A 20,652-nucleotide genomic window follows, 5' to 3' on the forward strand; every position below is an offset into this window, starting at 1 on the left:
TGGACAGGTTGCATCTCCAACAGATACAAGCAATTTTGATAGCTTCCCTGAGGACAACGATGAACCACCACCTGATGACAACTCAGGATGGGACATAGACTTTTAATGTATTTCTCTTACCTGCTTCTGCCTTGCTGAAGACAGCTTCCTGAGACATGGCTGCCAGCAGACCTGAAGGAATTGGGAAGGATTAGTGCTCGGGGTCACCATGATGCCTTGATTGATGCTGCTACAGTAACACTACAGTGGCATTAGGACTTCTTGCTTAGATGACAATAGTGCTCTTCACATGTTTTCTGTTTGAACTTAACATAGCAGTTGACATGGTGGTCCTGAAGCAAAGCCTTTTTCACCAGTAATTAAATGTGTTTTCTATCACTGTAATGAACTCGCTCCAGTCGTAATTTGAAAGTTGATAGAATAAGATGCACATAATTCTAGCTGCAATATCATTGTATTGCTAATTCTGTTCTGAAATGTTAAGTACTGTAGAATCTACAGTGTAGGATCTGGGATACTCCCAAAAAAGCAAAAGGAGTGTGTTGGGCCTCTTAAAGCGGGCCAACGTATTAAACCAATGAGGACCACAAAGCTATTTGGTCCTGGAGTTCATGTCAAAGCAGTGCTATATAGGTTGTCTTTCTTTTCGAGCAGTATTCATGACAAGAATGAATGTTACCCTTTTCCATATTTAATTTCTGATGTGCTTTTCCCCTCCCAAACTGATAACAAAAGCACAACTGCTACAGTTTTTATTGAACTGTTAAAGCAAGTATGGGTCGGTCGGTTCTCACGCGTATCTGAGAACATGGTATATCTAACATTTAATTTTGTTGGTACAGCTACATAAGAGCATGTAGAAGATTATTCATAAAACTACTCATTTTACATATTATATATATATATAATAACTATATTATAAACAAAGACAAATGTGCTTATCAAAAGGTCCTAGAAAGGAAATGATAGCAGCCAACTGGTTCAATAGGAATTTACACTGAACTTAAAATAACATTTACCTTTTAGAGCCCAAGGAGGGAAAATGCAAGGCTCACTGCATACTATTATAGGTGCTATGTACATTTTTTAATCCATGAAATAACCAAACATCCACAATCATTTTTCAGGATAATATGTAGCAAGGAATGTGATTGTCAACTAAAATCTCAAAATAATAGTCACACACACACACACACACACACACACACACACACACACGTTTTTGCTGCTCCTTCATATAGCATTGCCATCATTTGTTTTGCTTTTTGCCAAATTCTTAGTCCCACTGTTTTCTAGCTGTATTTTGATTATTTATTGCAAACATTAAATAATTCAGCTCTCCTCCTGAAACATAATACAACCACAAGTTATATCAATCAGTCTAAAAAGCATGGAGCTGAAATGTGTGCAGCTGAAATGGGCCACTTCAAAATCCCATTCATGTCAAAGGGAGAGTTGAGTGCATACGGAAATTAATGAGAGTTTAAAATGTTCCAGTTTGGGTGAATCATACTTACTAGGCTTGAGCCTTCTAACATATATGTGTCACTCTTTTGACAGTAATAGATTATAAAAACAGAGAATAATGATAGCAATCTCGGTGAATACATCTACCAGGAAACGTGTACTTCCAATATACTTGCACCTTTAGATGAAGTAATCTCACTGCTAATGCAGCCTTACGTATACAACAGTTTTTATTAGTTCAATAAAAAACAACCCCTACAACCCACTTTTAAGATGCCATCAAATAATATGAAATGCCACTGAAGATAAACACATCTATCCCTTGTTCATTTCCGTCAAAGTAACACCACTGCAGTCTTACAATAACCTGAATCCAAAAAAGCAATTTTCATCTCCAGTTTTGCTCTTTATGAGTTAACTTAACCCTCTCTCTTTTTTTTAATCCGTGTTTCTCCTAGCTTCCATCTTTTTTGTACTTACACCTCCCTCCTCCTTGATTCGCCCTTTCCAATATTTCACTTCCTTTGGGATTAGAAGGGTTTAAGTTCAGGCAAAACTAACTTGTTTAACTTACTATAAAATCTTGACTTATTCATTGATTCCAAATGGGACTTAAGTTCAACTAACTCACAGGATGATCCAGTGCATGCTTTACTCAGAAGTAAATCCCACTGTTTTCATGCAAAGAAAAGAATGCATAGGATAGCGGCCTCAGTGTAGATCCAACCCAATTTGTTTAATGTAAATTTTCAAACCCTCCCTAGATTAAATGCATTCAAAGCCGTTAGTTATAACTTGCAACAGCACTGTCTGTTAAATGTATGCCCCTGCAATTTTTTAAGAATTATATGATTTAGAAAACAAAGCAGAATTGTGCTTTCAGTTTGCAATGTTTAGATACAATGCAGTTTTTTTACAAACTCAATATAAACTGCGAAATAGCCCTCAAAATCTTCGTATCTTAAAAATTGGCAGCTGCTCAATCAATCATTTCAGTTTCCCAAGGCTGCCAGGCTCCTGGTCGCATGTGGGTTTAAGGAGTGAAAAAGAGATACCATGGCCTTCCTTATATACTTGCACATTTGACATTAGCATATCTCTTTCAGGAGTCATTCCTGTTTGACACTGGTATACATTACAGCAAACTTCTAACCCTATTTCCACCTCATTACTGGTGGAAATAACCAAGATATTTAAGCCCTTTTTAGGGGCAGGAATGCCTTCCCACTATTTGTTGTGGCATCCACCTGATTGTGACAACCGTGAGCATTAGTGGTCAGGAACAACAGAACCGCTGGATCTTAAGAAAGCACACTCTTCTTCCAGTACATAGGAATATTTGTGGGAACACTAGGATCCAACCACAAAGGAAACGCAGCAGCACCATTTGCAGTCTACTTCAGAGCTTCCAAAACTTACACCACTATAACATGACAAGTCTTCCCCTACACTGATGCATTTGAACACTCTTCCTCACACAGCTTCTTATGAGCTACTTAGAGTTGTTCTGGCCAAACCCAGCATCAGCAAGGACTATGAAGCCTTCTTGGCTAGTGAGGTGCAGCTAGACAGAGATATCACCATTTCCTAAGTACTGTACTGGATTGTGCTGAAGCTGAAGGGGCATGCTATTTGTTTGCTTACTACAATTTATCAAACGAGACATAAAAATATATTAAAATATTGCAATTAAAATATGGGTAAGTAAAGCAGAAGGAAGTGAAGTAAAAACAAAAATAAAGTGCTACTTTTATAGGTCTACAGGAGGTACTTTATTATATACCAGGAATTATTACAGAATCTGCATATGGTAGCTGTAATCACAGACCTTCCAGCATGCAAAAGCTAGTTAACCATTGTGGCAATAATCCCAGATAGTGCTGGATGGACCCATAATCTTTCCAGGGGTTAGCAAACTTTTTCAGCAGAGGGCCAGTCCACTGTCCCTCAGACCTTGTCAGGGGCCGGACTGTATTTTTTTGGGGGGGATGAACAAATTCCTATGCCCCACAAATAACCCAGAGATGCATTTTAAATGAAAGAACACATTCTACTCATGTAAAAACATACTGATTCCTGGACTGCCCACGGGCTGGATTTAGAAGGTGATTGGGCCAGATCCGGGCCCCGGGCCTTAGTTTGCCTACCCATGATCTTTTCTGTCCAAATCTGGACAGACTTTTTAAATGAGTAAAAAAAATGGGAGGTCGGGATTTTTCTTTGTAAAATTAACCACATTTACCTTGATTTTACCGTTTGTCAAAATCATTAAACAGGGTTCTCTTTGCTTGCAAGTGCATGAAATCAAATATGCCACTTCAGAGCATATCCTACAATTTAATCCAACAATTCTTCACATTCATGTAGCTATCAACAACTTGAACAGAAGTTTTCTAAACAGCTATACATGATTCTCCAATAAGTAAATATATCAACAGTTTTCTGGAAGAACATAATTTCATGTAACTCAGGCTTCTAAAACTAATAGTCAGCCTCCTGCTTTTTAAAGTATAAACCAATAAAAGACAGGAAAAAAGCTTTACATCATCATTGATCATTTCTGCTGCTCATTAAACCAGTATGGCACAGCATTTGTTACATCTGCCAATTACTTTTATACACCATCCAACACATATGCAATTCTAAACTTAAGCATTTGAACACTATCCGAAGCATTTCCTGACATTTTATACGATAGGGCTAGAACATGACTAGTCATCTTGGTCAAAAGTCACCTTGTTTCTACATTGCAGGTGGACTCACTTCTAAAAAGCACTCCCAGAACCCCAGCTGAATTCATACTCCTATGCTGAGTGAACTTAAATGCAAAACTTGTTCTTTTTGATTAATTGACTTTTCCTGGTTATAAACACGAGAACATGCTGTTTCCACTCTAAATAGTTCAAATGACAATGTGTTAAACTAAAAGCATTCAGCTGAAGAGTAGTCACACACAAATTTAGTAATAATTATGCAAGGAAAGTTTCAAAGTGAGCTTGGTATGAATTATTAGGCTTGATTCCTTCCGTTTGTCCTTGAGCCGCATTCAATAGTATATAATTGGCGCGGTGTGCACTTAATACAAATTTATTTTTTCATATGACTCACTTGCATCTTCTTCACCAAATGTATTTTAAATATCTTAAGCTAGCGTGTGTGCATTAATAAACCCTGCATTTATAAGTAACACATTTTATTCACACATATATATATACAAAAGCATATACACACACATTCACATTTCAGTGTACTGCAACTTACAACTGGTGCACATGCTACTCTATCCATGCAGATACCACAGGAGAATGGAATCCATCCCATGGTGAGTTTTCTGTGCCTGGCTAGGACATGAAGCAGGGCCATACTATTACAGACATCTCTAGCTCCATCACATATCATTAGTAGCTGCAGGCCAAAGTGGAAAAACCACACAATTTGAGGGTGAGGGCGGGGGGGGGGGGAATAAGTCAACTACATCCTATTCAGAGTAGACCCACTGAAATCAGTGAAGCTAAGTTGGTCATGACCATTAACTTCAATGGGTCAACTCCCAAGTAGCACTAGGACTGAATATCACCCATTGACCCAAGTCCAAATCACATGGCTGGGAATGAAAGCTTGCCAGCAGTTCTGCTTGGAAACATAGTATGCGGACTACTTATTACTTAAGGCTGCAGTCCTCAGATCAATTTGCTCATGAGTAAGGTCCATTCATTTTGGTAGAGTTTACTCCCTATAAACGTGCTTGGGACCTCTGCTTCCCTTTAACATATGAAATGATGGTGTATCTGCATAAAAAAGAAATTTGCTGTCATAATGGAGACACATTTGCTAGAACTGGGTTCTAAAGGTACAGGTAAGCTTTAGCTTATTATTACAGTGCTGCATCATTCACAGAAAATTCTTATTTAATAATAGGACCACAAGCAAATATTTATGTAAATAGATATTTTTTTCGTGTTGATATTTTGTGGTACACATATAGCTTTTTATTTAGAAATTCATTGCATTATTCTTTCATTTTCTTATTTGTAAGGTAATGTTTTTAGATCAAAGTAGACTTGAATTAATGTCATAATTGTCAGTATTACTGAAACTTATGTCAACTGTACCGTTGTCCATCTGTCCCATAGTTTTTAGATCATCATCTAGTTATTTGGCATTGTTGCAAGTGCCTTAAAATTCATGGCATCCTATTTAAAAAAAATACAAATTTGGTGTTATGCTGCATGACAAAGACAAACACACCTCAAAATGTTGTCCTTTCTTAGCTTGCTGCGTTTTACAGTTCTTTCGGCTAACAGTTTATAAGCCTTTATTATATAATATTGATGAATTACAGAAATGATGAAGTTGTTCTCTTATTTCTGTTATAAATGTACCAGAGCTGTGTATCTGTTAATGAGATACAGCGTCATTTCTGTGAAATGTATAAATGTATGTGCAGGTCAAATTAATATATGACATACTATCAGTCTGTATACAGGTATTCCTGTTTTGCTAAGCTGTGCAAATTTTAAAACTGTAGTGCAGTAAAAGTTCTAACATATCACATTTTATAATAGGCTCCATTGCAAAAATATTCCGATCAGACCAATGATTAGCAAACTGACTGTCAAATTTACACCAAACAAAAAAAAACATATTATTTCCATTGTGAAACCAATGACTGCAGAAGGAGTGAATCTTGTTGCACCACTGAACAAAACAGGACCAGTGCTTTCTATGAGTTTCCTTGTATATGCAAATGTTTCTGAGACAAACTCTCAGTAGTACACCTAGAAAGCTAAACACTGAAAGTGTGTTATTTGTCCTCTTCCTCTGTGAACAGTCCACTCCATAAACAGACCACAGCACTGAGACACTGATGTTTCAGGCTTTAATAGCAAAGGGAAATTGATTCAGCGTTGCCTACTACCGTACTTATTCCAATGTATGCTGTTTTTACACTGGTGGCTTCCTTTATAATCTTAATGGCTATTTTTCCTTTGGTTTTCTTCTTACTGAGGATTCTACATGAAAGAGGAGGATTTAGTTTTGTTTGTCCAAGAATACACTTTCATCAAATGGTCTTTGACCAGTTGCACTCTTTTGATGTAGACTAAAACAAAAACAAAAACTTTTTATCATAAACTTAACTGCTTTTGTTTTGCTCTGTATTTTCCCTGCAGCTGTAATTGCCGAGTGCCTGTTGTATACTTTATAGAGTTGAAATAAAAAAAATTACTTTTGAATATTTTTGCCTTGTTCATATTTCTACCTTCTGATGTGTTTCGAATTGCATTTTAAACAGTTTTTAAGCTGTCAATTATTTCAACACTGAATACTAGCTGAAGGAAAGACAGCATACAGCATGGGTCAACAAACTTTTTTAGCAGGGGGCCGGTCCACTGTTCCTCAGACCTTGTGGGGGGCCGCACTATATTTTTTGGGGGGAAATGAACGACTTCCTATGCCCCACAAATAACCCAGAGATGCATTTTAAATAAAAGGACACATTCTACTCATGTAAAAACACGCTGATTTCCAGACAGTCTGTGGGCCGCATTTAGAAGGCGATTGGGCCAGATCCGGCCCCCAGGCCTTAGTTTGCCTACCCATGGCATACAGTATTGTCCTGAGCTCAGTACTTTCACAACTTTGTGGAATCATATCCCTTACTCCTCATTTCAGGGTAAAGAAGTTACGCCTGAAATTAATACACACACAAATTCACACACCCACAGCCCTGTGTGGGTATGAAGCCATGTAAAACCTATTGACAGGCAACTGCTTTTGCAAGGCGGTAGGGAACCTACCCTAAAATATTTGTAAAAAAAAAGGGGGGACGCAGGTGGCGCTGTGGGTAAAACGTCAGCGCCTAGGACTTGCCGATCGCATGGTCGGCGGTTCGAATCCCCGCAGTGGGGTGCGCTCCCGTCATTCGGTCCCAGCGCCTGCCAACCTAGCAGTTCGAAAGCACCCCTGGGTGCAAGTAGATAAATAGGGACCGCTTACCAGCGGGAAGGTAAACGGCGTTCCGTGTGCTGCGCTGGCTCGCCAGATGCAGCTTCATCACGCTGGCCACGTGACCCGGAAGTGTCTGCGGACAGCGCTGGCTCCTGGCCTATAGAGTGAAATGAGCGCACAACCCTAGAGTCTGGCAAGACTGGCCCGTACGGGAAGGGGTACCTTTACCTTTTTTTAGGGAGCCTAATGATATAGCCCATGCCTCTCTGCACACACCCTGACTTAACTCCCACTTAACTCAGACCCTCCAACAATTCTCCAACGAAAATATGGATGTCCTGTTTAATAAATAAATAAATAAAATTTAAACATTTAAAAACTTCCCTATACAGGGTTGCCTTTGGATGTCTTCTAAAGGTTGTATGGTTACTTATCTCATTGGCTTGTGAGTTGCATAACTTTTTCCTCTCCCACATTTCTCTAACGAAAATAGGGGCATCGTAAGGAAAAACGGGATATTCTGGGTTCAGATCAGAAACCAAGACAGTTTCTGTAAATCCAGGACTGCTATCCCTGGAAAATAGGGACACTTGGAGAGTCTGTTAACTTCTGTTGCTACCTCTCTACTACTGCCTTATTTAATAATTAATTGGCTCTGTTTAATCAATAAAGCAAATTACATACACCTATTTTGGAATTGTTCTCTTTTTTTTATAACTATTTATTAAAGTTTTAAATACAAATGCATAGATAGTAAACAATATAACATATGTCATAACATAGTTTCACATCTTCTTTGGACTCCCTCACGTCTCCCGCTCCCACTTTCATCATTGTAAATTTTTACCAGCAATTTGTCGTCTTGTTTACATTCTTGTGTCCCATCTATTTATTTATAATCTAATAATTCTCCAAAAGGTTTGTGTTTTCTCAATCTCACTTATCATCCTAAATCATCTAATTTAGTGGTGCTCAATTATTTATGATCTAGCATCCTGCTTAACATTCACTATTTTGGAATTGTTCTCAAATAGAAATATTCCATAAATCCGTTCAGGCTAATATCTCTGATATTTACCTCTGGAACTTAAATGATTTCTGCTTGGTTATCTCAAAGGCATTACTTATTACCAAAGAATACGTGCAAGCCAGCCTAAGAGGTTTATGGGGAATGGATATGTTTTACAATATTTTGGATCAAAAAATTCATTTATAACGTCCAACTTTATGCTGCTTTCAACCTGCTGTAACTTCTTTTTGCTCTTTATCTTTGATTTACTTTATTAATAAAATAAAAATTAAGTAGACATGTAATCTATAAAGAAGCATTAGTGTTATGAATACTACACAGCTGTTGGACAGTTGTTTATATGGTCTTGAGTAAAATATAGAAAAACCAGGGTCTTTTAAGTAAATATTTTAAAGTATTTTTAAATACTTTAAAAATGTAAAACCATGACAGCCACACTAGTCAATAGATTAAATTAACAAACGTTTTTATAAAAAACTAACATTAGAAGAATTGTCTGGTGCTGAAATGAAAATAAAGATGGTGCCAATTGATAAGTTGGTTCAGGGAATAGAGTTCCACATAAGAAAAGACCCCATATCCCAACTCTGGAGCAGAGCCTCAGAGGCTGATCTTAACTCGAGGGTACATTTATACAGAAATAGGCAGTCCCTCTTATATCAGTCGTAATTATATAAGCGATTAATAAACAGAATGCATCACCAACAGCATAATATAAAACTTTAAAGTGATGGGTGGAGTGGAAAGGAGCGGTCCACTAAACACGTCAGAGCATTTTAAAGACAGGTTAAAAAGAAATATCAGCATGTTATACAGTGGTACCTCGGGTTAAGTACTTAATTTGTTCCAGAGGTCTGTTCTTAACTTGAAACTGTTCTTAACCTGAAGCACCACTCTAGCTAATGGGGCCTCCTGCTGCCGCTGCGCCACCAGAGCACAATTTCTGTTCTCATCCTGAAGCAAAGTTCTTAACCTGAAGCACTATTTCTGGGTTAGCGGAGTCTGTAACCTGAAGCGTATGTAACCTGAAGCGTGTGTAACCCGAGGTACCACTGTATTGGTGTGCTCCAATCTCAAACCATTCTAGAAACGGTGAGAATACCCTTTTCCTTTTTCTTCCAAAAAAAAAAGCAAATCCCTTACATGACAAAGAGTGTTGCAGTTTGCAATACTGAAAAGGTTTTCTATCTCCACACACTTACTGGCCTTACCTAAATTCCTTGCAAGACCTGACAATATCCTACCCACAACAATGCTGACTGTGGGTGGTCAGTTATTACACAGCTGTAATTAAAGGATTGTATTTTATGAAATAAACACCCAGTTTTTAAAGGGAAATTAATATTTATAATCTGTACTGCTTTGATGAAGTGGGTATTGGTGCAATCTTGAGGGGGATTTTTTATTGCTTGCCTCTTTCTGCCTTCAAAACCATTTTCATGCTGATGATAAGTTTAATGATATTTTTATCTATCCTCAGTGAAGGAAATCAGTAAAATGAATTGCCTGTGCTCTCTGGGAATATTGAGAAACTGTTCAAAGGAATCGGAATGAATTAAGCAACATGGCTCAGTGCAGGGGAAATTAAGACCTGATGGAACCCCCTAGCGATGAATGCATTTGTCTCAGTGCCACTGCGATACACCATTCTCTCCTTATAGATTAGGCAGCAACTGCATCCTTTCACAATGTCAGGAGGGGACATATAATCTGGAAAAGCTATCTTATGCAACTCATCAGGAATTCTGTAATTGGCGCACAGGAGAACAGTGTGAAAATATATTGATTTCCTGGGTTTAGGCAACATGCTGAACTCTGCACAGAATGCCTGCAATCCTATACACACTTACTAAGCAGTAGGACCAACTGAGCTCCATGAGAACTACCTCATGCATTGGATCAGGCTGCAAGCAAAGCTATTTGCTGCATGCTTCCCTAAATAACAAGTTTCAGTGATAGACTCCGAATAAATGCTTGTTCCTCAAAACATATGTATGGCAGGTTTTCTTTGCTTTTCCTAAAAATAAACTCTGTGGACTCCAAGGAACCACATCACACCACCACTTGAGCCTGGGAGCAACTCTGGTTTTCAGTCACCCGTGCAACGTTCAAATAGTGTTGAATTCTATATGGATTAGCTCCTTACAGAAGACTGTGTTGCATTGCACTACATCATCTCATCATAAAGTGATCTAAAGTCAGCACAGGATTGAAAAGCATGGTTTCCATAGACTTGAGGAATCATATAACCCGATTTTGACCGATTTTTTTGGTATTAAATCCCAGTTGCTCTGTCACCTTTTCATTTTATCAGGAGAATTTTCACAGCTTGGTGGCATTTTCAAGAGACACAAAACCAGGATGGGGCTTTAGTAACTGGTTTATCAGCTTCCCCTGCTGTCCTTATTATAAAGTGTGTTAGTTTCAGGGTACTGGTGTTCATTCCTCATTAGAAAGTAGAATGACCAAATAAAATGTAACTGCCTTCAACCTCCATCAATTTGAAGTCCTGCCTGTGGTCCCATTAAATTAAGACCTGCAATTTGGAATACCTGAATTAGGACTGAAATTGATGGGAGATCTTGACAGTATAGGAAAGGTCCTATAATGTAATTCCGCTTCCTTTATGCACAGATTAAAGAGAGGAAATTATTTTTATTCATTCATACTCAAAATAAAATCAGTTTATACTAGTAGGTTTAGGGTTCTTAGTGGACCACAAACTTAACACGAGTCAACAGTGTGATTGATGCAGCAGCAAAAAAAGTTAATGCTATTCTAGGCTGCATCCACAGCCATCCAGATCAAGGGAAGTAACAGTACTGCTCTATTATGCTTAGGAGTACTCAAATTGCCAGTAGCAGTATAAAATTAATCTGAATTCATTCAAACCTATTTGCATGGTATTGTTACCCATTTATGGCGTTACAGCTGAGCTTTGTCCAACACAATAAAAGAAAATGGAAATACTAGATTGTCTCTCCAAAAAGAAATGGTTATAAATCAAGCCCACTTGTCCTATTTGAATTTAATTGTTTGGGGCATGGTGGGTGATAAAACCCATTGGCTCTTTTACATGTAGCAGCCATTATACCAAGCCACCACAGAAGACATGTGTTATGCCTCAAAGTCCAAATGGCTTGTGACCAGGGCTGGATCTACACTGATCTGAAAAAACGCTTAAAGAAATATAACTCTCAATACAATTTGCCATTGACGATGGATTGCTGCTCTACAGCGCCTTCTGGTGTCACATTTTTATAACAAATTTTTAATGTTGTAACTGACCAGTGTAGATTAGCCCCAGGTTTACTTGAAGGCCACCTTCCTCCATATCACCTTAGGTAAGAACTGATATCTTCTACAGAGGCCCTTCTCACTATGTCTCAGGTATTCATAAGGTGACAACACTTGAACGCTCTTCCCTGAGAGGTCCATATGGCTCCTTCATTGCTTGGGTTTAAGAGGGCAGTTAAAGCCTTTCTTTTTAATAAGGATTTTGAGCCCTCCTAGATGTTTTAGTTGCTCATTCTTCAAACATGGCGGTTGCAATTAAGGCCAGTCCCTTGGGATCTACGTTGCCTGCATAGTTACTAACCATGACATCTGATGCATCCTCATGGATTAAAGTCTTCTGACATTCTCTGATGAGCATAGGAGCAACTACAGGTAAAGGAATGTCTAAAGGAGGTCTAGCAGGATACTTGCAAGGAAACAAGTCAAAGCCTGAGACAATCCATTATTCTTCTATATGGGATTCTAAGCACATTTATTTTACAAACGCATCAGGTTTATATCACTTTAATTGCCGTCTCTCCTCTAAAGCATCCTGGGAATGGTGGTTTAGCAAAGGTACATGCTTTTAGATGTTTTTAATTGCAATTGTTTTTAGAATGTTTTTGCTTTCCTTTTTGTTTTTAACTTGTATATGTTTGTATATTATTGTTTATTATGTATATTATTGCTGCCCTGGGGTCCTTGCGTGGACTATAAATGCCTTAATATTAGTAAAAATAATATTAACTTTTACAAGAAATTTACAAAACATTCCTGTTTACAGAGGCTTCTGCTGGCTGAAAGTTCTGACCCTAGAAACCCTGCAGTTGAGAGGACACAATTACTTTTAGCAGTTTCAAATTGTTTTTTAAAAGATTGCTTTACACTATCCTTTAGAATTTTTAATTGTATTAAGATGGATATGCTTGTAGCTCTGGGCTCTTTCAGAGAGAGGTAAAGAGTATGGATCCAATAAATGATAATACCAATGCCAGTGAAACGTTACCCAAACTCAGAAGACATACCCTCCAACATCCCTCAGAGGAAAAAAGCGACATTCCATTCTACATCACTGGTGGGGGGAGGGTTTTCTTGCACGTTAAGACTTTTAGCAAAGTTTTTCATGATAGTCCAATATAAAGTATACATTCAAAGCAGCATAATTAACAGGAAACCAAGATATTATCTTAAAGATGGCTCTCGGCTCAAGAGCAGGGTACCTGTCCTCTGAACACCAGCTGCCACATAGCACAAGAAAAGGGAAAGAGCATGAGGCTCTTCATCTCAGAGTTGTGGGTTTGAGCTCCACCTTGGGCAAAAGATTCCTGCATTGTAGGGGGTTAGACTAGAGGACCCTCGGAAACCCAGCTCTACGATTCTATGACTACAGTATTGAGGATCCACAACAAACAGTAAACTAGATATAATAAAAATTAATACAAGTTATGGGGGGCACTATCTTGTCCCTTTATACTGTATTCTACTGCTGTGATATCCTAAGGGACAAAAACTTTTGCATTTGCACGAGGGCCCTTCCAAGCTGCCCTAGCCATCCACTTGGATCTAAGGGAACAATGGAGGTGGGAGTACATTTAATTGACCGGCACCAGAACCGGGGGCTCTGGGATCTGTTCAGGGCTGCCCCGAGTCTTCTGCAACTTATTGTAAGAACTTCATGGTGAGTTCCGGCATATTTTCATCTTGGGGAAAAAAATTACTGGATATGGCTATGGAACAAGTTCTACGTACACAGGCTGTGTACACACCATACATTTAAAGCACATACCTCCAAGAATCCTGGGAACTGTAGTTCACCTCTCATAGAACTATGATTCTCAGCACTCCTAGGAAAAAATTACAGGTGAAACTCAAAAAATTAGAGTATCATGGAAAAGTTTATTTATTTCAGTAATTCAACTTAAAAGGTGAAACTAATATATGAGATAGACTCATGACATCAGCTGTACGCCATGATCATCAATTATAACAAATAAAGACTTGACGTATCTCACTTAGTATGTCATGAGTCCATCTCATATATTAGTTTCACCTATAAGTTGAATTACTGAAATAAATAAACTTTTCCACGATATTCTAATTTTTCGATTTTTACCAGTATAGCGGGCTAGGGTTCCGATTACTCTTGGGCAGGGTGCTTTAGGGTGCGTACACACTGCATGATAATGTGAATTCAACACTGGATGCACTAGGAAGATGAAGAAGCCCAATGTTGCTACATCACCATGTTCTAATAACCTCATGCTTCACTTCTCATCCCTTCTCCCCTCTTACATGATAACATCTTAGCGGAAGATCTAAGCGTTAGGTGGTGAAAAGTTAGTTTGCGCTTTTCAACTTTGTGTAAACTCTTTGATTTTTGACTTTGCATTCAGTGGCCCAGTTCCTTGGAATACATCTTAGCCTGGGCTCAGTTACATTCCTCTTCTCCAGTAACAGAGGCAGAGCTAGGAAGAGGGTGAAACATAAGCTCCTCTCTCTGACAACCTTCCCTTCCACTCTAGGAACTGGAAGCTCTATTGCTGCTGTTAAACCTTGAGTCAAGCGGCAGGAACCTCTTGGCTGCTCCAGGCAGAGAGCAAGGAAAAGAGGCCACAAGAGTCATCTAGTCCAACCTCCTGCACAATGCCAGCTACAGTTTTAAACCAGCCTTTCCTATTCCATGCAGAAAATGCAACACTTAATAGCGCAGCCCTATGTCTACTCAGAAGCAAGTTTGCACACAGAAGATCCCAAGTTGCAAAAAACACACACAAACAGACCCTTGCCCTTGTTTGAAATCACAGTGAGCTACCATTTCTTGCAGGATATTACAGTAATAATTATCTCTTGTCTCTATGTGAGGATCTGCTATTCTTGCACAGCATCACTCCCTCCCCCCCCCTTTAACACACACACACACTTACTGCTTAACTCTTGGGTATATTCGGAAGGGGGCAATTCTTCACAAGCACCTCTCCTTTCAGAAAGGTGGCGTGTTGAGTGGGAAATGTATTGGAAATGTGTTGCTATTACAGTGTGTGACAGGAAAAAAGGCTGGAGTTCAGAATCCTGGCAGGGCTATGTCCTACTTCGCCCACAAGAGGGGCTTCCCCTGGTAGGCCCACCAATTTCAACAGGGCTGACTCCCATGTTAGGGGTGTGTTGCAAGGGGGAAATTTGGAGGTGCGGGAGAACAAAGTGAACCCCTCATGCATTGCAAGAGAGAAGCAAGAGGCTTCTACGGGCAGGAGGCAGAATGGCTCTCTGACAAGGCCCCCCGGGTGCTTCCTCCTTCCCAAAGCCTAGTAAGCACTAACTAGGATTCCTTCCCAAGGCCAAAAATGAGGCTCTTGAGTGGTATGGGAATAGAGATACTATTACCAACTTAACATAAACAGGCTTGGCCTGCTCCTGTGCCTTTCATGCCAGCTTGGTCCTCACTTCTGACTACCAGCAGGGCCGTGACACTTGTCCCCATGCCCAGAGAGAGCTCACCTGCGCAACCTGCCAATTAAAGGGGGGGGCATTCCTGCCCTCTCTCTCTGCTTTTTTTACTGACATGTGGTTGCTGTTGTTTTAAAGATCTTGAATTTTGTACTCGCCTGCATCCAGATCATCTCTACACTCCTCCAGATCTTGCAATTGGTGCAATAGTTGCTCTTCCAAGTTCTGCTTCAATTCACTGGTCTCAATTGTTCCCCTTCAAGCCATTTCAAATTTTGTGCATAACAAGACCACCCTAAACCAGGGGTGAGGATCCCCTGCCCCCCCCCCACACACACTTACGCAGCCCCCCACCCCTCACTGGCCTCGCACCCTCTCCCTGAGCCTTTTTCTGCATGGACGGATTATTCCCCCCGCCTCTAGTAATCCTCCTTGCTGACACGAGGAGAGGACCGCTCGAACTTGAGAGAAAACATGCCCAGCAGTTTTCTGAGAAAAAAACACGTCATGATTAATAAACCGCCCTTCGTAGCCAAGTCCCAAAAGGGAAAAAAAGCAAGAAAAAGCCATTTTCACGGAGGCGCACAAGCCAAAACTTTGAAGTCTCCACCAGAGGGAGCCGAGCGAGCCCAGTCGCCCGGCGAGAGTAAAGCGAAGCACCGGCGGCCGCCGTTTATTTCTCATCTCCCGCCCTTTCATTAAAGCCCCTCGAATGCGCCTCGTTTGTTTGCTGTCCGGGCCAAACAGGCGGCGCCCGTGGTCGTGTGAATGGCTTTGAGCGGGGCTCGGATGTGCTGAGCGCGGTGTCTGCCGAGAGAGCAAAACGGGCGCAGCCAGCCGGGCTGATTAAGGCCTTGGGGTGGGACGGGGGTCTCGGAAGCGTTTGATCTCCCGCGCTTCAAAGGGAGTTCTGAGCTGGAGCTTCACTCGACGCCGCTTGCCCGGAGACGGCTTGAGAAAACACGGCGCAGGCGCCAATGGCAGCGAGCAAATTACGGCTTCCAGGCAGCTGCGAGGCCGCTAGGGGCTGCCGGGCTTGTTTGTTTTTTCAGGCAGTGCCACCACAAGTCCCGCGCGCCCGGTTTGGCTTTTATAGCTGGCCAAGCAGAGCGGCCGCTTGCTTACCTGCAACAGGCGGCCTCCCATTTCGCTTCAGTGCCTCGCTTTGTGTTCACAGGCCGGTCAGGAGGAGTATTTTGCGCAGGGCGCACAACCCCAGCTCTGTGTGTGTTGTCCCTGCCTTAGATAAAATTCCCCTCCAGATCTAACTCGGGGCAGGTCTTTCCCTACCAAAACACAGGGGCTAAGCGAGCCCTGAGGCGTGGACCGGGGCAGTTCTCAGCACAGCACAACAACTCAGCTGTAGCAAATAATTCCCGAATTGCGGGTACGCCCAACAAGTGAAGGAAGCGGCCTTACACACCCAGTCAGGCCATTGGTCCACGTGGCTCAATGCCGTCTACACCAATTGGCAACAGAATTCTCAAAAACGGAGAGGATAGAAAGTTCCATTGCGTTACTGCCGTGTATTGGCACTTGTACACATGTAGTCATATTACAGAATGAGAGCGAATATGCATAAAATGGGAGGGGGGCAGAGCGAGCCACCATAATTCGGCCTTTGTCTGATGTATGCTCATTGAATATCTGAAGAAGGCTGTTTGGAACATTGAAACCTTGTCCACATTTGGAGCACTGCTCCATCCAACTCAGCACTGTTTACACTGACTGGCAGCAGCTCTCTAGGATTTCAGAGAGTGGGTGGCCTTTCACAAGAAATATCAGGATTTGAGCCCAGGACCAAAGCAGATCACCACTAAGCTGCAGTCCTTCCCTTTTCTAATGGTACCAGGACACAGATACATTTAGTTTCCTTTTGTGCTGCTATGTACACCTATGACCCATCTCAACGCTCTACAATACATCAGGGGGAGGGGCTCCAGGTAACCCAGCATCCAGTGAGAGCTAGTGAGACCATCAGCCAGTCAGGATGGGAGGGTGGTTAAGTTAAGCTGGCGCCTCAGTTGTGACACCATCACACATTAAACCCTCACAGGGTGTAATTAAATAAATGCTTAGGATAAAATATTTGGTCTTCAGAACTGAAAGACTTTGCTTCTGGCAACTACCAGCCCCAACCCGTGTGTATGTGTGTGTTTGTGTTGGGAAGGCGGGTGCTGGTGAAAAGCGAACTAATCCAAGTGGCCTGGGAAATTGGCTCCTTTGCTATTTGACTCCATTACTTACAATATAAAAAAGAATTCCTTTACATTCATCATGTGTATATACCTAGTAACTGAGGATAACCCTTCAGAGAGCAGATGAAGTGAACTAAAGTCCATCAAAGCTTAAAGGTAAAGGTAAAGGTACCCCTGACCATTAGGTCCAGTCGCAGATGACTGGGGTTGCACGCTTATCTCGCTCTATAGGCTGAGGGAGCCGGCGTTTGTCCGCAGACAGCTTCCGCAGACAGCATGACTAAGCCACTTCTGGCAAACCAGAGCAGCGCACGGAAATGCCGTTCTACTTGCACTTGACGTGTTTTTGAACTACTAGGTGGGCAGGAGCTGGGACCGAACAACAGAAGCTCACCCCGTCGCGGGGATTTGAACCACCAACCTTCCAAAGGGCAAGCCCTAGGCTCTGTGGTTTAGACCATCAGAGCTTACGCCATAGCAAATATGTCAGTCTGCTACATGCTGTAGGGCTCTCTGTTGCTACGGGGGTATGTGTGGCCCACTTTAAGGTAGTGTTACAGCAATAGCATTCAACTTCCCTATGAAGTTGGGTGGCCTGTCTTGTGCACTGGATTATGCTCCCTAGGATTGTATAGCTTAGTATATGCAAGCAGCAAACAATTCCTCCTGCCTAATTACTTTATCTCTTAACTCCCTCTCCTGGAATTTAATTCTTTCTTGTCGGGAGATTTTCTTTTGTTTCAAAGCCCTTGATGTATAAATCAACCCACTCAGCCTAGCAGTCACCCCCCTCTTCTTTTCCTGTTAGTAATTTGTTCAGACTGCTCTTGAAAAGCTAGATGGCATTAAAATTCTTCCTTTGTTTTGTTTTTTTATCATCAAGAAGATACAGTAAAAGAATGCACTCACCTATTTCCTAGTAGCCCCCAGACCGACAGCCCTCATAAAGGACTTGGCTGGATGTATGGCTCACAAAGTAAGTGCCACAGCTAGGGAGACTTCCTGCCCTCGTTAAACAGAGTGCTTGTAGCTGTGATAATTTGAGGCAGCTCTCCAATTAGAATAGCTATCCAAACTAGGGTATGGGTACCCACCAAACAGGGAGAGTTTATCGTAAAGGCAAGGTAAAATGGGTTTAGGTTACTCTGCAGCAGCATTGAGAGGGCTACTACAGCAGTGAAATGGAGAACTTTATTTCTATTCAGAATGTGTGTGTCTTATGTCCTGGAATGCATTAAGGAAAAACAGCATGTACTGCATGCTCTCTACTACTAAAGGAACACACAAGCAGACCACGTTGGGTTGTCATTTGCAAAAATGGGATTCTGCCCTTTAATAGTTGTGTAGATGTGGGAATTGCAGTAGGTGTAGCTTGTCATGCATGCTACACCTGCTGAAAGTCCCTGTTCTACACAACCATTAAAGCTGCAGAGGTCTCATCCTCCCTTGCATCTGGTCACGATTACGATTACGATATCTTTATTGTCATTGTCCCTTGCGGAACAATGAAATTGAAAAACTACATAAAACTACCACAAAACTACATAAAAACCACATAAAACATTCAACCCCCCCTAAAAACTCTAAAACCCCAATTTAAAATACACTATACTACAGAGACCCCTTATGCTGCGTTTAGAACCAGAATTGCATTAGCGTAGAAACTTTAGTCCACCACCCAAATGCCTGGATCAATTCAGAGATGTGACTTAGGAGTTGAAGCCTGGACTTCCCATAGGCATTAACCACTGCTGGGTGCTTCCCTGTACAGGGAAGGAAGCATGAGCATTCCTGATCACGTGATTCTCCCTATTCATGTACATCTGGGCATACATAGATATCATTTTTATGAATTTGGCTAAAGAGGCATTGATATCAGAGGTGTGACTTATACCCACAACATTGGTGTCTTCTGCTTAGCACATGAAAAAATGCACAGAGAAGTAAAAGGTTTGAAGTTTGAAATCTGACTATAGATGTCGGGGTAGCAGACCACCAAGGGAACCTACCACAATTTCTACTTCTACAACAAGATGCTAACTTACTTGGAAATCACTGATTTCTAAGAAAAATATCTCAGAATCTAGGCCTGCTGACCAATAATAACTTGTAACAGTACTTTTAAATACTTATTAATTCAATGCATACATTTTGGAAGTGAGCACCATTGAACACAGCTATATTTACTTTTATACAAATATGCACAGTCATAGTAACTTTTAGGATAAGGTTTTCCTATTGTATATAAGCCCCTATGCACACTAACAGGCTCTTTTCATGCAGTCAGCTGAATGCACCAATGTCTGGGCTATGGCCAGGATGAAACCCTGCTGACGTCAACAGGGTAGATTACTGTCATTTCCTCTTCCATGCCTATGAAAATGGGAACCTGTGAACAGGACTTAACATTTTAAATCATAATCTTATTCCAGTTGCAATGGAATCATAGAATCATCCAGTTGAAAAATAATTTTTTCCAGCAGGCAACTGTCCTAAGGTGCAATGTATTTGAATGATTATTTTTTATAGTGTCTTATGGTTATGTAGGTGTCTATAACCATAACCTCCTTTAGGCAGATATTGCAATATCCAACTTTACTCTATTAGGTTTCTCTAACTGGCCATAGAAATAAGGAAGTTAATGGTTCAGAATCCCTGGTACACAAATCAACCCACTCAGCCTCACACACCCAAACACACACACACCATATTGTTAGACTACATTTATTAGTATTTCCTAGCAGTACTTCCTCACTGCCCGGAATTTAATAACTGGAGGTACACGATACAAAGATACAACAGAATGGTCAATTCCCAGCAGCAGTTTGGGACAAGTCAAGGCAAGAGCAATTAATCATGCTAAGATAACAGACAACCCTCTCCTGTGACTGGTTAATTTAGAAACTGAATTCACTTAAACAAACAACATCAAGTCCTACAAGAAATCTGCAAAATAACAAAACAGGTATTAGAATCAACTCCAGAACTGGCCCTATTAAACAATTTCCAAGACAACAACATTACAAAATGCTCATAAGACACCTACTCTCAGCAACTAGGAGCATCATAACTAGACACTGGAGGGACCTATCAGGAGTGACCATAGACCACTGGTACCAAACTGTATAGGAAACAGTCCCACTAGAAAAGCTAACCAATGAATTAAAACTAGCACGGGGGACAAACAAAGAGCCCAACAAGACAACAACCTCACCTCGCCCTTGACAGCATATAAATTAATATGGCTAACCTGACCCAACGATCCCCCCACCACTTCACACATGCAAC

General features: G+C 40.9%; 1 protein-coding gene and 1 long non-coding RNA gene across 7 annotated transcripts in view; one reads left to right on the top strand and one right to left on the bottom strand.

The window, feature by feature from the left end:
• Positions 1-6,701, top strand: part of PRKG1 (protein kinase cGMP-dependent 1) — a gene marked incomplete at its 3' end in the record, with an annotated part of 657,581 nt that extends 650,880 nt beyond the window's left edge. For all 3 annotated transcript variants that reach the window (XM_081912961.1, XM_081912962.1, XM_081912966.1), the window contains one exon: positions 8-6,701. In XM_081912961.1, coding sequence (XP_081769087.1) covers positions 8-106 — 99 coding nt within the window. The remainder of the gene's footprint in view (positions 1-7) is intronic.
• LOC309370878 overlaps positions 1-20,652 on the bottom strand; it is a 47,356-nt gene that overhangs the window by 3,320 nt on the left and 23,384 nt on the right. For all 4 annotated transcript variants that reach the window (XR_014168715.1, XR_014168716.1, XR_014168717.1 and 1 more), the window contains one exon: positions 121-171. This is a non-coding gene — a long non-coding RNA (uncharacterized lncRNA). The remainder of the gene's footprint in view (positions 1-120; positions 172-20,652) is intronic.

The sequence above is a fragment of the Podarcis melisellensis genome, assembly GCF_964234715.1.
Source record: "Podarcis melisellensis genome assembly, chromosome: 5".
NCBI lineage: Eukaryota > Metazoa > Chordata > Lepidosauria > Squamata > Lacertidae > Podarcis > Podarcis melisellensis.